Below are 14,575 nucleotides of genomic sequence, written 5' to 3'. Positions count from 1 at the left end.
GACTACTACACCCAGAAAATACATATTTTTGAAACTGCATAAGCTGATTCTGCCCCATGGTTCTTAGAAGAATAAGAACATTGGTCATATAAGAATGAATATACATATTAATGATAAGAAAATCTTACTACACAATAAGGTACCATTGCTGGTTATACTTGCCCGTGGAAAGGTTGTAAATCTATCCAGTTCTTCCACAAAGCAAAACATCTGTAAACTGATCGCTGACATTACAATTAGAAGGCTGGCAGTAAATACAACCAAACTCCCAAGCTTTTTTCCTGGTCCAAAGATCTTATACACAAAATCCTCCAAAGCAGGAGAGATCTTTATAAGCCGAACTACTCTAAGAACCTGCAAAGAAAGAGAAAATACAACTGCATTAATTATTTGATTATTATGTTAATTAAAAACTTGTCAGATTTTAGGATAAAAAAGGAACGTGTAGCCTTGTAACACAGTAAATATTTGGTTATCACTGGTGCAGCAGACCACAAGTTGTTAGGTTAAGAACATAAGCCACGGAACCTGTCAGACTTTGTACTTGACTTGAACTGCCTAGAGGTTTGTTTTAGCTACTAACAGTTATTATTTAATGACCGGGTAACTATTAACATATTTAAATTTTGCTTAGCCTTGGAAAATTATATGTAGCAATGCTCATTGCTCCATATATCTTTTGATCTAACATACATTAATAAAAAGAAGCAATTTTGCACAGATAAAGCTATCTACAGCCCTTTCAAAAAATGCAGCACCAGGGCATGGTGTGACAGCGTATTTCTTGAGAATACAGGCATGGGAGGATACTGAAAACTCCCAGGTTATCAATTCACCTGTGACTCACGGTCATCACAGAAATGCAAGGGAGTAAAGCTGTTTTGAGGGTAAACAAAGGAAGAGAAACACACAAAACATACAACAGAGTTTGAATGTAATGAGAAATTACAGACCAGTGAAGATTCATAGTCACATCTAACATATAGGAATGGCCTCCAGTAGAGGACAAAACTCAGCAGTCTTGATTTAACAGCTGAGAATTGATTGCAGCATAAGTAAATTGCTCCAAAGTTTGCTTATCATCATTCTTAAAAATTCACATATTTTAAATGGAGAGGATCCTGAACAGGCTGTGAAGAAAACTCTGCTTTGAGCAGCAGGCTGAATGAGGCCACTTTAAAAGGTCACTTGTAACCTACTCCTCTGTGACTGTGTGTTATCTGTTACAGAATGTTACATACTTGCACTTCAAACGGCCAAATCTTCCACAGTTCATCTTTCTATTTCAGCGACCCAAGGCAAAATTGCTTGACATTGTGTCAAGTATAACCTAGCAAGATTGGTAATAAACACATTGCTACACAACAAGGGAAATTTTGGGTGGCATTTCTCAGTATCAGAGAAAATAGCATTGTGAGCCACTGAAGAATTTGACGTATTTTATGCATCCCAGTATTAGCAGCGGTAGCAGAACTGTGATTGTACGTAGAACTCCTGACCCACTCACTGATGAATCTACTTTTGAAAAGCTAATGAAAGCTCTGATTCTCCTATTCCAGCCACTGATGGTGACAAAAACAGTAATATGAATGTTAGCATCAAAAAGAGGCAGTGGCATCCTCAGTAGGCACAGGAGACAACTGACAAGAGGATATGGGTCAAATCTAATTCTGCAGTTCTTACAAAGAAGACGACTCTCCAGCCCAAGGTATTGCCTATATTTATACAAAAATCATATTGAAACTGAAAGGTAGGAATTACAGTGAAATTATAGGCTGATGCTTTATGCACCTGGGTACCTATCTATCAGGTACCCAGAATATGCTATACTGTCCGGCAGGGATCACAATAGGCTCAGCTGTCAAAGGGGAGACAGAAAGTCGACTCCAGAGAGCAACTTATTCCAAACAAACCAGACCCCTCATGAGATGGGAAGTGCCTACACTTTCCTTAGTACTTAAAAGGGCCTTGGGGCTGAGAGGTTACATGAGACAGACTAACTTTCACATTTGAATAAAGTGAGGTTAAGTCTATTCTATCATATTTCACATTCCAAGTAACCTGAGTACATAAAATTGGTTGCCAAGAGAGTGGCAGCCAGAAAGATCAGTGAGATTTCAAAGTATTACCAACATTTAAATGTGGTGCCTTCTTACTTAGAAATGCACTTGATTTATAAATGTACATGAACGCTAGCGCCAATAATGACCCCAGCGACTGAAGACTGAATGCTGTTTTGTATTCTGAACTGTGTTTTGGTTGAACTTTACTAACTGTCCCACTATTTTTTTACCTTCCTTTGGGGAACTTTAATTGACCTTTAAGCAACACGCTAATCTTATTGGTCTTTTTTTTCTTTTTCATTTATTTTCATTATATGGCAAATTAAATCTAGCAAAAGTATACTGTAATGAACGTTTATGCATTCCATGTAATTGGATGGCAAAATGTATTAAATTTAGAAGATGTAGATGTTGCCCAATCTGGATTAAATATAAAAATACTTTAAGAAACAAATAAAAATGAAAACGACAAAAGGGAAATCACAGCTCTGTCAAAATAATAGCTACATCTCGTATAAGTGATAAAATTTATTAAAAAATGACTCAGCAGTATTTCTCCAATCACAAATATCGTCTCTGCAATCTAATTCTGCTTAAATTTCCCCCTTCATACCAATTTATTAGAAGTCTCTGCAATAATATGAGAATTCTGTTATTTCTCTACAGATGAGATGTTCTTTAGACTAGGGAATGGTGCTTTGCTGTAGTTTACAGATGTTTTCCTTCACAGAGGAATTTGCAAAGTGTTTTGAATGAACAATGAATTTAAGAAAGATAGGTAGGAAAATGAGCAGTAGTCAATGTGGAGAAGAACAAATGATACGTTGGCAAAAGGTAATTATCAGACCAATGAATAATAAAATATCTGCTAAGCAGAAATGGACAAAGAAAATAATATATCTGCTTATTATCCTGGAATGTGTTAAATGACTTCTGTTTTCAGTAACCTATTTTGTTGGCTGACAAGGAACACATTTAACCTGTCATCATTAATATCTAAAGACTTTTAAATCTGCCAAACATCAATGTGTATTCATGTAAAAAGGACTTTTTGACCTTGATTTGAAAATGTATTTCTAGCTTGCCAAAAAATGTACTTTCTGGGGTGTATGGTGTGCACCTCTTGGCCACAAGTTGCGGCAGGGGAGATTTAGATCAGACATAAGGAAGAACTTTTTCTCTGGAATAGCCTGCCCAGGGAGGAGGTGGAATTCAAGAGGTGTCTGGATGAGGATCTATGAGATATGGTTTAGTAGTAATGGTGGTAGTAATGTTGACAAGAGGATGGTTGGACTAGATGATCTTGTAGGTCCTTTCCAACCTTTTGATTCTATTTCCTTACATACTGGCATCTAAGGTGAAGCATTTTTCCGACCTTACTGTCATCTGCTTTGGGAATTTGGATTGCACAGGGGTGCAATGGCATGCTCTTGATAGAACACTCTTTTTTGAACATTAAGTATATCACGCCAAGTTGATCAAAATTTTACACATTCAGACAACAAAATGAAAGGTGTAACCATGTAAAAGCCTTAAAATCAAAAGTGAAATAGAAATAGAATGTGATATTCCGAAATCTTTCTTGAGCAAGTTTGTAGAACCAGTCAGAAAGAATAGAATATAGGATTTGCAGAAGTCTGAAAAAAACATTGTGTCGCAACACACACCTGGAGAGAGTGCCACCCCCAGTGTACTTACTTGATTACTGTGTGTCATTGTAGTTAATCACATACATGAACAGGATTCTGTCAAGATACTTGTTATTTGCATTTACTTATAATTAATTATTCACCATGACAATCCACTGCTGAATAATGGCCAGGCTTTTTTTAAAAAAAAAAGAATTTCCTTCAGAACTGTTGAATATAGCACTTTGTTGTGAATCTCAACACTTTCTTCCACAGCTGGAGTAACCCTAGGAACTTTTACAAGGCTGAACAGGGAATTAGTTGGACTAGTAGGCAGAGGAATAATCAGAAGTCTGAATTAATAAGTCTTTCCTTGTCTTGCTTTTCTGTTCTTCCCCAAAGTTAACGTGTAGCAGCAGCTTCAGTAAACATACTTTCCCTCTGGATTGGGAATAGTTGGAGAGCTATAAGAGAAATCTTAAACTGGTTCTGGTTAAAGGTCTTCAGAATACCCACAATGACTGCAGTTCTCCTCAGTTAGGGATGTGACTGCCACTGATGTCAAGATTTGGAGGAGCAACAGAAAAAACATTTAGATCTTAGGGACAGAAGCCAGGAAAGCAGTGGTGGCTTGTAGAGGAAAGTGACAGTAGGAAGCTGTAAGAGTTAGAAATAATCCTAGTTCTGAAAATTTACCCAAGAAACACAGTTAAGAACAGACCTGTTATTTTAAAGGTATTCTTGAGAGGAGTCCATACTGAGAGAACATTGGTAGTCTGATGACAGAAATAAATGAAATATGTGCTCCTATTAATGGGTAATATTTTTAATTGGTATAATGGTAAAATGTGAAAAACAGCTGTACATACCTGAAAATATGTAAACTGAGAGTGATAGAGATCTGGATAAATGTGAAGAGTGGTTCCGATTACAAGTAGCAACTCAAATTTGTGAAGAGATGAGCTGATGTATCCTGTGAAACCCAAACACCAGATCTTCAGGAGAGCTTCTAAATCAAACAGAACTGTAAAAGCAACCTAGATGAATATATAAAACAAGAAAGATGTGGTCAGGACACTGAATTCAATTGCAACTTTCTAAGCCATAAAGTCTATCAAGGTTTTGTATGACAAAAATAAAGATCTCCACTGTATTTAGAAAAGAAATACAAACCCAAACATGGTATTTTATTTATTTCTACATGATTTTTAAAAATGTCTGTGATTGCATGGCACTTATTTGTTCACTGATCAACTATGAATAGTACAGAACTGAAATGAATTTTTACATTTATAAACACTTAAAAATAACCATAAGAGTACTTTATTATTTGGATAAACAATTTTGATAATGTAATAAAAATCAACTGTGACAAGTCACATATCTACTATTCCTCTAAGGAGTTACATCTACTCTGCCTAAACACTTTTTAAGTTCTTTATTCGGCTTCCATTATAAATAGTTGGAAATTTGTCTTACTCATATATCTGGAAAATCTGACATCTAAATTTTCAAAAGTTGTATGCTCAATCTGAAAATTCATTGTTAAAAACCTGTGTTCAATTTAGATAAGACTTCTTTCATAAATTATTTTTTTCTCATGTTGCTTATTGAAGTGTACACTTCATTAAATTTTCTTAAGTCCTAACATAGACATGTAGAATGGCATGAAATTATAAATCCAACCAAGGAAAGAATGGAGAGGAGTCTTTCAAAATGTGAAGCTGTGAACACAGAGGAGCTGTCTGAAGAGTTTTAAGAGATCTAAGAAAGAAGACAAAGTTTAAAGGTCTTTTGTTTGAAAATTGCTACCTCAATTTTTCTACAATTCGCAAAGTAGTAAGACAACTGAAAGAGGTAAAAAAAAAAAAAAGGTGATGGAACTTGAACATTAAAAGCTCAGTCAAGAATTGGTAATTTTTCTTAATTTTAAAAAGAGACTGTGCTAAAGAAGCAAAGAAAGTAAGGTGGGAATTACAGAGGAGTTAGAGACGCCTTTCCTGAAATAATAGCAAAATGCTATGAAAAAAGGGAGACAATTTTCTAAAGATTTACATCTTCAAAATTTGTTCTTTCTTCTTGCACTGATGAAAATCATCTTGGCTGGATACACTTTTTCACTTGCCTTCTTTATTAAGCAGTTAAGTCTATAATATGAGGTGTTCTCTCCCTCATTTTCCAGCAGCCAGAAAACTCAAGATGGAAAAGACATTTCTCCTTCTCTCAGCAGTTTTCCTGTCTAACTGTTCACATGCTTTGGGGTTTAAGAGAGACACTGAAATAACATTAGGCTGTATCTATATCCAGCTAAAACTTTCAAAGTGCTGTGTAAACATAAACAAAGTACAGCTCAAACCTCCTTTTAAATTAAGAATGATTAGCCTTTTTTTTTTTGTTTTGTTACAGAATGTGAAGTTAGAAGATGGAGAGATTAACTGACTGCTGGTAATGAGGTTTACTGCATTGTGCGGGGAATAACAAAGTTGGAGACTAAGATTTGAATCACGAATCTGACTGCGCCTGTGATGGTGTGCTCCCCCAACTCTGGTCTTCTTCCCTAAACCACCTTCTTCAGCCTGGTCTTCCTCACAAGGCCTGCACAAGAGGACAGTGAATAACAGTACTGATAATACTCATGCTAAAACAAATATCAATCTCAAACCAGAGGCTGAAAGAACTGATAGCAGACTCCTGATTTAACAGCTGAGTACCAATGGAGCATTAACCTAAAAGATGACTGATGACTATGAGTCAATCATCTTACACCCATCAATACTGTGCTCAAAGAGCCCCCCTTTAAGTTCTCCTATGTGGCAGCTGGCTGCAAGACAGGATCTTCCCTTGAAAAGGCATCCCTTACACCTTGGCATCAAGTCACCTTTCCAGTACAGATTCTAGGTAAGTGACTAATAGCTTGCTTTAGGCTTTATTAGCCTCAGTAAGATCACATCTTAGATTGACTGTAAACTTTGTTGGCTTTACTAAGTTTGTATCTTAGATTGACTATGAACATACAAGCCCTTTGACATAAACTGTTGACCAAGACTAGAGCTAGGAGTAGATCCAGATGCACTTTGGCTCCTTACCTCTGTGGTTCAAGGAGTTAGAAAGGAAGGGGATCCATTATGAACCTCATGACTCACTAGGAGGGCCTCCTATATGTGTGTGCTTACCCTATTCTCTGTGCAGTAAATAATCAAGTGTATCCAGCTATCTTGAATTCTGTTAAGACACTGCCTTAGTTACAGTTAAGCTTTGTTAAATCACTATATTATATCCATATTGTATCAATAAACACATTCGAGCTTCTCTCCTATGACTGCAGTATAGTATAGCTGTTTTCTATCTGCAATAGTGACAATATCTGTGATGCTGGCTTAAGTGCTTACCTCATTTAGTCCATCAAAATAATACATTTATCAACACTAAACAGGTTGTTTTTGAATCTGCTAGCTAGAATTTTATGTATTTTATGTGTGCAGGATTGTCACAAGCAAGGAGATCAAACACAGAAGCTTGCATCCTATGCTAACACTTTTAAAATACACAGCTGTTTATGAGCAGTACTGCCAACTACGTGAGTTCTTCAAGGCATGTAAAACAGTTATCAGGCTTTAAATGTCTTTTGAATGGTTAAATCAAGGCAAAATGTTTCATAGCCAAATCTTTTGTCAGATTAGGAAAGAAACACTGCAAAGAACTATCTGTGTGATTTCATACATACACACCTCCAGGTATGCAGGATGCTTGTATTCTCAAATACAGCTAGTTTTTCAGCCCTTATAGTTCAAAGAGCTCAAGGAAAACCATGTGCCAAGTCTGAAGAAATTACTCTTTTATATGAAAATCCCTATTGTAAAACATAAGGCGAATGCTTTACCAAAAAGCTTTAAAATGAAAGTTCATTTCTAAAGAAAAACTCATCTGACTAAGTCCTAAACAGTAGGAGGGGGCAAATTAGGAATGAGAGTAGAAAGCTGCAGGAATTCTGTTTCAGAATAGGTGGAATAACAATATTATTTAAATACACACATACATACTTCAGAGCACACATATTTCCGATTAGGGAAATTACACTTACAAATACAATGTGAAGTATATTTTAATTTATTCTAAAAATACGAGGGGGCAAGGGGGGGATCATTTGCATTTTACATGTTTGTGAAATGAATTCAAACCAGTGGCACTTAAAAATGTATCAAATGGTTTGCATAACATCTGATTACATTTATACACCTGTCTTCCACTGACAGAGCTTCTAATTTTTGCTTGTAATTCATGTCAAAAGACTGAGACTATTTTACTAGATCTTCTTCTGAATTGTGAAACGTAATAGAATTTTATAGATTGTTTTTTGAGCTGAAATCATTACTTCCATTGCTGTAAAGATAGAGAAAAAGCAGATTCACCTAAGAAGCCAGAACAGACTAGAACAGGAAACCAGTGTAACACACGAGCAGCTGTCCTCCACCAGGCTGCAAATTTTGCTTTGCCAAAAAAAAAAAGCTTTATCCTTGCCCTATACAAGGAAATAAGGTTGGGAGAGAGGGGAAGAAATGGAGAGCTGCCAGGAATGCGGTGACGTCTGAGTGCTGCCTCCCAGCCAGCACCTGAAAACTTCATGGTCTTAATGCACACTTTAGCAGTGTTCTGCTCAGGTCCTTTAGAACAGAACTTAAAACCATATTTGTAAGAATCCCACCTGTCTCTGCAAAGGCTTCTAGTCTATGCTGCAAATATAAGTTTCACAATAGCTGAATAAGAAATGAAAACAGCTTGTAAATTTGTTTTTCTTCCTAGGATTTTTTGACTCTTCACCTCTTCTTTTGCTGCATTTTATACCTCCTACCATAAAACAGCAGGAGTTTATTATTTGATTTTTATATTGTTTGTAGTAAAGATTAAAACAAACAAACAATAAAACAAACAAAAGACAAATGGACATCAAAACAGTGTGTCTTACAAACAAAATACTCTTCTCCATTTTAGACTTGTTTATGGAAAAGTAAACAGGCAAAATAGCAGAAAGGAAACAAATTTTTTGAAAGTTTCCACACTAACAGTATTAGGATAAATCTAAACCATTCAGAGACAGAAAAAATGTATATTTAAAGAAAACCAGACACGTTCATAGGACAGAAATTTAGTATTCTAATCTACAAAAAACACTTATCTTGAAGAATAAAACCCTGAAAATATTTCTGTTGAAAAGCTCCAAGCCCTGCACTTCAAATAGATCTGGAAAAGAATATTTCTGGTTAATAAGTGCCAAAGTAGAAATGGCACATGCAGCATTTCCTATTATGAATATAAGTTGAATTAATGTTATTTTGTTAAGAAGCTAGGCTCTACTTTTATTTTTTTCTGCATAAAGCAAAAGTGCCTACCACGAGCAGTTCATGGTCTCAGGCTTTAATGTTGATTTAATTATTCAATTCTAACCTGGAAATTAAAATGAGTTCCAAAACCTTCACTTCCCGGAAGTGAAAATATTGGTAAATCTGCAGGGGATATCCTAAGAGGATCCTTTTTTTTTTTTTTTTTTTGTTTTTTTTGTTTTATTCCAATGTCTTATTCCCAGGATCATCTTCTTGTTCATTCATGTTGTTTTTAGAATATGCTTAGAACTTGAGATAAAATAAAACTAGTATTTTTCACAATAACTGTTGAAAAGTTCAGATAGCTTCAGTATAGTAAATGCATTTTTTTTTTTAAAGAACTTGTTTACTTTCTGGAACAAAGTACTTCTAAAGATCTTTAAGGTTTGCTTGGGAGGTTGTTTAGTCTTGATTTTAATTTGAATATGTAAAGCCATCACTTAATTGCCTTCTGACTAGAATTCTGGTTCTAAACAGCATAAGTAAGCCAGAATTTGTTTTTTGAGATTTGAGGTGAATTCTATATTTGAGGTCTTAGTGAATTCCTTCTATTTGCTAATCACTAGTATGGGATATATTGCTACAATATGGAAAAGGATTGATTTCATACAGATGATTTTTCAGTTTAACAATAACAAGGTTTATTGGATTTCTTACAAATATGCATTTTCAAAGTTTTTTTTTGTGTGCAGATCTCTTCCTTCCAAAAACACTTGTCATATCTGATAGTAAGAAAATCCACTAAATCTAAGTATGATTAGAATATATAATAATAAACATTAAACTGATCAGAAAATAGCCTATCTTGGTCTGTGAATGAACTTAGCTAAGAAGTTCAAACATCCTAATTTTATCAGTCATTTTAAAGAAATTTCAGTCTAGCATACAGTCTTGCTGGAACTCAGTCAGACATAAAAGGAAATTTGATTTCTAGTAATGCTGGAAAGTTAGTTTCTTTTCAAAGAGAAGGGACAAGATTGTAAGTGTTAGATTTCAGAGCAATTTCCTAGGGAGCTGTTTAGTCAATCACTTTTGTTACTAGTTGAAACGAAGGAAAAGAAGACAAAGCCAGAGTGTCACTGGTCTATAGAGCTTGCATTTCAAGTGCTTCTGTATTTTTCCTGGGGCCAGACCAACCTTTACTCAGTGTTCATACAAACTACAGCCATTCCCATCAACATGAAAGACAACAGAATGATGAAGCACTGATGTCTACAACCTGCACTATTTGAGTGTTTGGACTCTGGTGCTATCTTTAACTTCTCTTTTTTTTTTTTTTTTTTTTTTTTTTCTTTTTCAGTCACCACCAAATTTAAGAAATCTGCACTTTGTAAGTTTTTAAGAGATCACATTAAAACTCTAAAGTATAACATAGATTACAAAAAAAAAAAAAAAAGGAAGAAGAGTACCAACTCAACTTCCCTTAAAACAGGAAGATGCATAAAGTATCATAATATTGTGCACTAAAAGGCTTGTGATTCTTATGTCGTTGTCACTGTCAGTATCCATAAAGCTTGCAACTATGATCAGAATCTTCAGAGAGCCATTCTCAGTAAATTTCTGCAGTGGTGGTTCTATTCTTGGATGAAGTGACACCTCATAGTGCTCACTGAAGTAAGTACTGTCAATAAAAATACTGCAGTACTCATTTTAGAAAAACAAATATTTGAAGGCATGCCCATGCATTCATATCAAAGACTCCAAAAATGTTTTTCTTTTTTTTTTGTTCCTGATAACTGAATTAAATAGTACTAAAAAGTCATGCAGACAAGGTTCTAGGCACTCTGGCATATTCTGCACAGTAAAATCCTTGACCAGTTAAACACTCAAGCAGGTTCTCAATGAGAAAAGCACAATAAAAGAATCTGTTTTCCTCCAGTTCAAGAACACAGCCTCTTCCTTCAATAAACTTAGGACTGAATAAATCCTTCAGTACAATGTGTTTTTGAGGCTTTTGAGCTTTCTGAAGCCAGGCTATTTTCAACACTATTCTCGCTATGCTTAAGGACCATCCTGAAGACACGTATTTGTCAAATGAAGATGATTAGAAAGAGGTACAGTAATCTTTAAAGACAGAGTTTTACCTTTTTTTTTCAAATGTTAAATTCTTATGAATGTTATACTCTTGCTAGAGAAGATAGCAATTCAGCAGACATATATAGCCTGCAGGTGTTATACTTAAGCCTCAGCTCATTACCACTGACATTTTGTTGGAGGAAATTACCTTTCAAAAAGTTGTCAGACAGAGAAACTTGAACAAGTTAGCAAAGAATTCTTGGAATGCTTAAGGGAATTAAAAAAAAAAAAATTACATGCTAAAATGTGCTTGACATTCAGATTTTCCTATTTAGCTTATCTTGAAAAATATCCAGATAGTTGTTTCAGCATACTCACCTCAGCTAGGTAAAATTCATCATATTGTCTCTTGAAATTTTCTCCTTTGTAGTAGTTACTAGCAGCAACAATAACATCAACAGCGACCATGCTTAGTATGAACATATGAAACACTGATGACCTCATCATTTTCTGCAAAAGAACAAGTTTTTCATCAAAATGAGTCAAACCACATGCATTATAAAGTTTTATTACACTGTCAAAACATAATCATCTATAACAGTATGTTTTATAATTTTTTTACACGATTATAAGTTATTTATCTTTAAAAATATTCTAATACATTACTGAATCACAGAATCATAGAATGGCCTGCGTTGAAAAGGAACTCAAAGATCATCTAGTTTCAAGCCCTCTCTCGTGAACAGGATCACCAACCAACATACCAGAACTTGTTCAAACATGACCTGTTGCTCACCAATGCAAGTGAATTGACTAGTGACATTAGGATTGGAGGCTGCCTGGGCTGCAGTGATCACATAATGATGGAGTTCACTCTATTGAGCAACTGGACAGCCAAAGAGTAAAGTCAGTATTCTAAATTTTAGGAAAGCTGAATTCCAGCTCTTCAAGGAGTTAGCAAACAAAGTTCCCTGGGAAGCTGTCCTCAGAGACAAGGATGCACAACAGAATGGGCAGATCTTTAAGGAAGCTTTCTTTAGGACACAAGAACTCTCCATTCCCAGGTGAACGAAGCCAGGAGAGGAAGGCAAGAAACTGGACTGTCTGAAATGAGTTCTGCTAGTCAAAATGGAGAGCAAGAGAAAAATGCACAGGCAGTAGTAGCAGGGATAGGTATACTGGAGGGAGTATAGGAATGCTGCTAGGCTGTATAAGGATGGGGTCAGGAAGGGCAAGGCCTTGGCTCAGGGTGCAAAGAAGGATAAGAAAGACTTCTACGGGTACATCAACCAGAAAAGGAAAGTCTAAGAAGGTGTACTCCCTAATAAAAAATACAGGCAGGCTGGTAAAAATGGACAAGAAGGCTGAGGTATTCAACAATTTTTTTCATCTTAGTCTTCACTTGCAATTGGATAGGCTGGAAGGTGGTGATTAGGGGATGTCGCTCCTGCTGTAAGCAAATATCAGGTTCATGACCACGTGATGAACCTGAACATTCATAAGTGTATGGGTTCCAATGAGATGCATCTCAGAATCCTGAGGGAATTGGCTGACTTAGTCTCCAAGCCATTCTCAATGACATTTGAAAAGTCATGGCAGTCAGGTGAAGTCTCTGGACTGGAAAAAAAGGCAATATCACACCCTAAAAAAGACACACCTTAAAAAAAGAAGAGAAGAAAGGACGGCCCAGGGAACTACTGCCCTGTCAGCTTCATTTCTGTGACAGGGATTATGATGGAATAGATTATCCTGGAAGCTATGGTAAGGCACATGGAAGACAGGGAGGTGATCCGATGCAACCAGCATGGCTTCACCAATGCCAAATCAGCAACTACTCGCTCATGAATGTGGGACTCCTGCCACATTTGCTTGATTTCCTGAAATTGGGGATAGAATTTTATGAGCTTGGAGAGGATACTGAAAAGTTAGCCAGATGCTCTAGACCCTTTTCTCTCCAAGGATTCTTTCAAGCAGATACTCAGCAGGACAGTTTATTCTCCAAGGTGGTGGTTCTGCTTTTGGTTTTGCTCCCTCCTTGAAGGAATCATGAACTTCAGCATCTCATGGCCATGGCAACTAAGTATGCTCCTTAATTCTCACAGTCCATATTTGCTAATAAGAGGCCCAGACAGAAAACCTGCCCTCATCACATGTGTTAGGAAGTTACCAACATGGCACTCCAGAAATCTCCTGAACTGTTTACACCCTGCTGCGTTTTGCTTCCTGTAGGTACCAGGGAAGTTAAGATAAAACCTGGGCCTGTGAATGTAAAGATGTTATAGTAGAATGCAAAAATTAAGTAACATATATTTTTATGTATGTAAACGTGTATTAACTCCTACAAGACTCATACAGATTTGTAAAAAACTGTCTCAGTCTCCAGTGAGATAAGGCTGTTATGTTGACAAAGAAATTTCCAACTTACTTATATTTAACTCTTCCAGGAGCTTAGGGACTTGAACTGCACTTTAAAACTACAGTGGGTTTTTTTTTTTGTTTGTTTGTTTGTTTGTTTCTTGTATGTGTTCAAATTAGAACACAGTACAATAAATATAGAAGGCTGCAGAAACTGGCATTTGTTCAGGCTTTTGGTAAATACTTGTACCTGCCTACAGGAGCATTCATCTGTTGAATTCTCTGTTGAATTCCACTGAAATCAAAGTGGAGTGGAGAATATGCACAAAGCTACATGCACACACATACACAGCCTCTTGCCTCTAAACATCTGGATTTAATATATGATTCATTTATAGCACTGCAGACAGAGGACAGTTCAACCCTACTCCTTCAGACTGGTTTCCTTTCAACCGTAGTGGTACAAAATTATTATATATTCCCATCATGGAGGTTGAGGGGATAAAGTCTGACAGGCAGCAATTTACTTTAAAAGTCTGGGCTAATAACAATTCTTAAAGTGCAATGAATCCACTAAAACTTAGTGGCTAAATGCTGTCTTGCTTTTATTTTTAATTCACATGGCAAGTTACCAGGATATAGTAATAAAAACCATGGTTTCAAATATGCATTTTTGTAAGTGGTGAGATTCCAGTAGGTAGCATCTTATCTGTCACTTTTCTATTTCACACAAGTTCTAAACAGACAGTTCATCTCTCTGCATATTTTACACTGTATTTTCAATAGTGTCAAAGTTTTCTTCATAGTAACAAAGTATGCTGTCTTAACTGTGAAAGGATTTGCTAAAATAAACTGCTATGTAAGGATGATATTTACTTTTCTGTCCTATCACACACACAAAAAAACCACTAAAAATAAATAATAATAATAATAAAAAAAACAAAAAACAGGGAAACAATATGGTACCAGAGGAAGAATAAAAATTAATAAACCATCTTGTTGTACATGTGTATACGTACATGCATACTTTCTCAATATTGTTCATATCTTGGGACACTCATAAAAGATTTTCCAGTGCTATATTTTATGCTGGAAAATAAAATGCAATAACATAAATAATACCCTACAGCAGTAT

At 35.8% G+C, this 14,575-nt stretch overlaps 1 protein-coding gene across 4 annotated transcripts in view; it reads right to left on the bottom strand.

Moving 5' to 3' along the window:
• The window catches only part of NALCN (sodium leak channel, non-selective), a 217,496-nt gene that overhangs the window by 87,237 nt on the left and 115,684 nt on the right, over positions 1–14,575 (bottom strand). For all 4 annotated transcript variants that reach the window (XM_085215561.1, XM_085215563.1, XM_085215560.1 and 1 more), the window contains 3 exons: positions 11,464–11,595; positions 4,561–4,728; positions 163–354 (listed from right to left, as the gene is read on the bottom strand). In XM_085215561.1, the coding sequence (XP_085071687.1) occupies positions 163–354; positions 4,561–4,728; positions 11,464–11,595 (492 nt within the window). The remainder of the gene's footprint in view (positions 1–162; positions 355–4,560; positions 4,729–11,463; positions 11,596–14,575) is intronic.

The sequence above is a fragment of the Meleagris gallopavo genome, chromosome 1 (genome assembly GCF_905368555.1).
Source record: "Meleagris gallopavo chromosome 1, MGAL_WU_HG_1.1, whole genome shotgun sequence".
Taxonomy (NCBI): domain Eukaryota; kingdom Metazoa; phylum Chordata; class Aves; order Galliformes; family Phasianidae; genus Meleagris; species Meleagris gallopavo.
The sequence above is the reverse complement of the archived record's forward strand: the minus strand, read 5'-3'. Positions and strand labels throughout refer to the sequence as shown.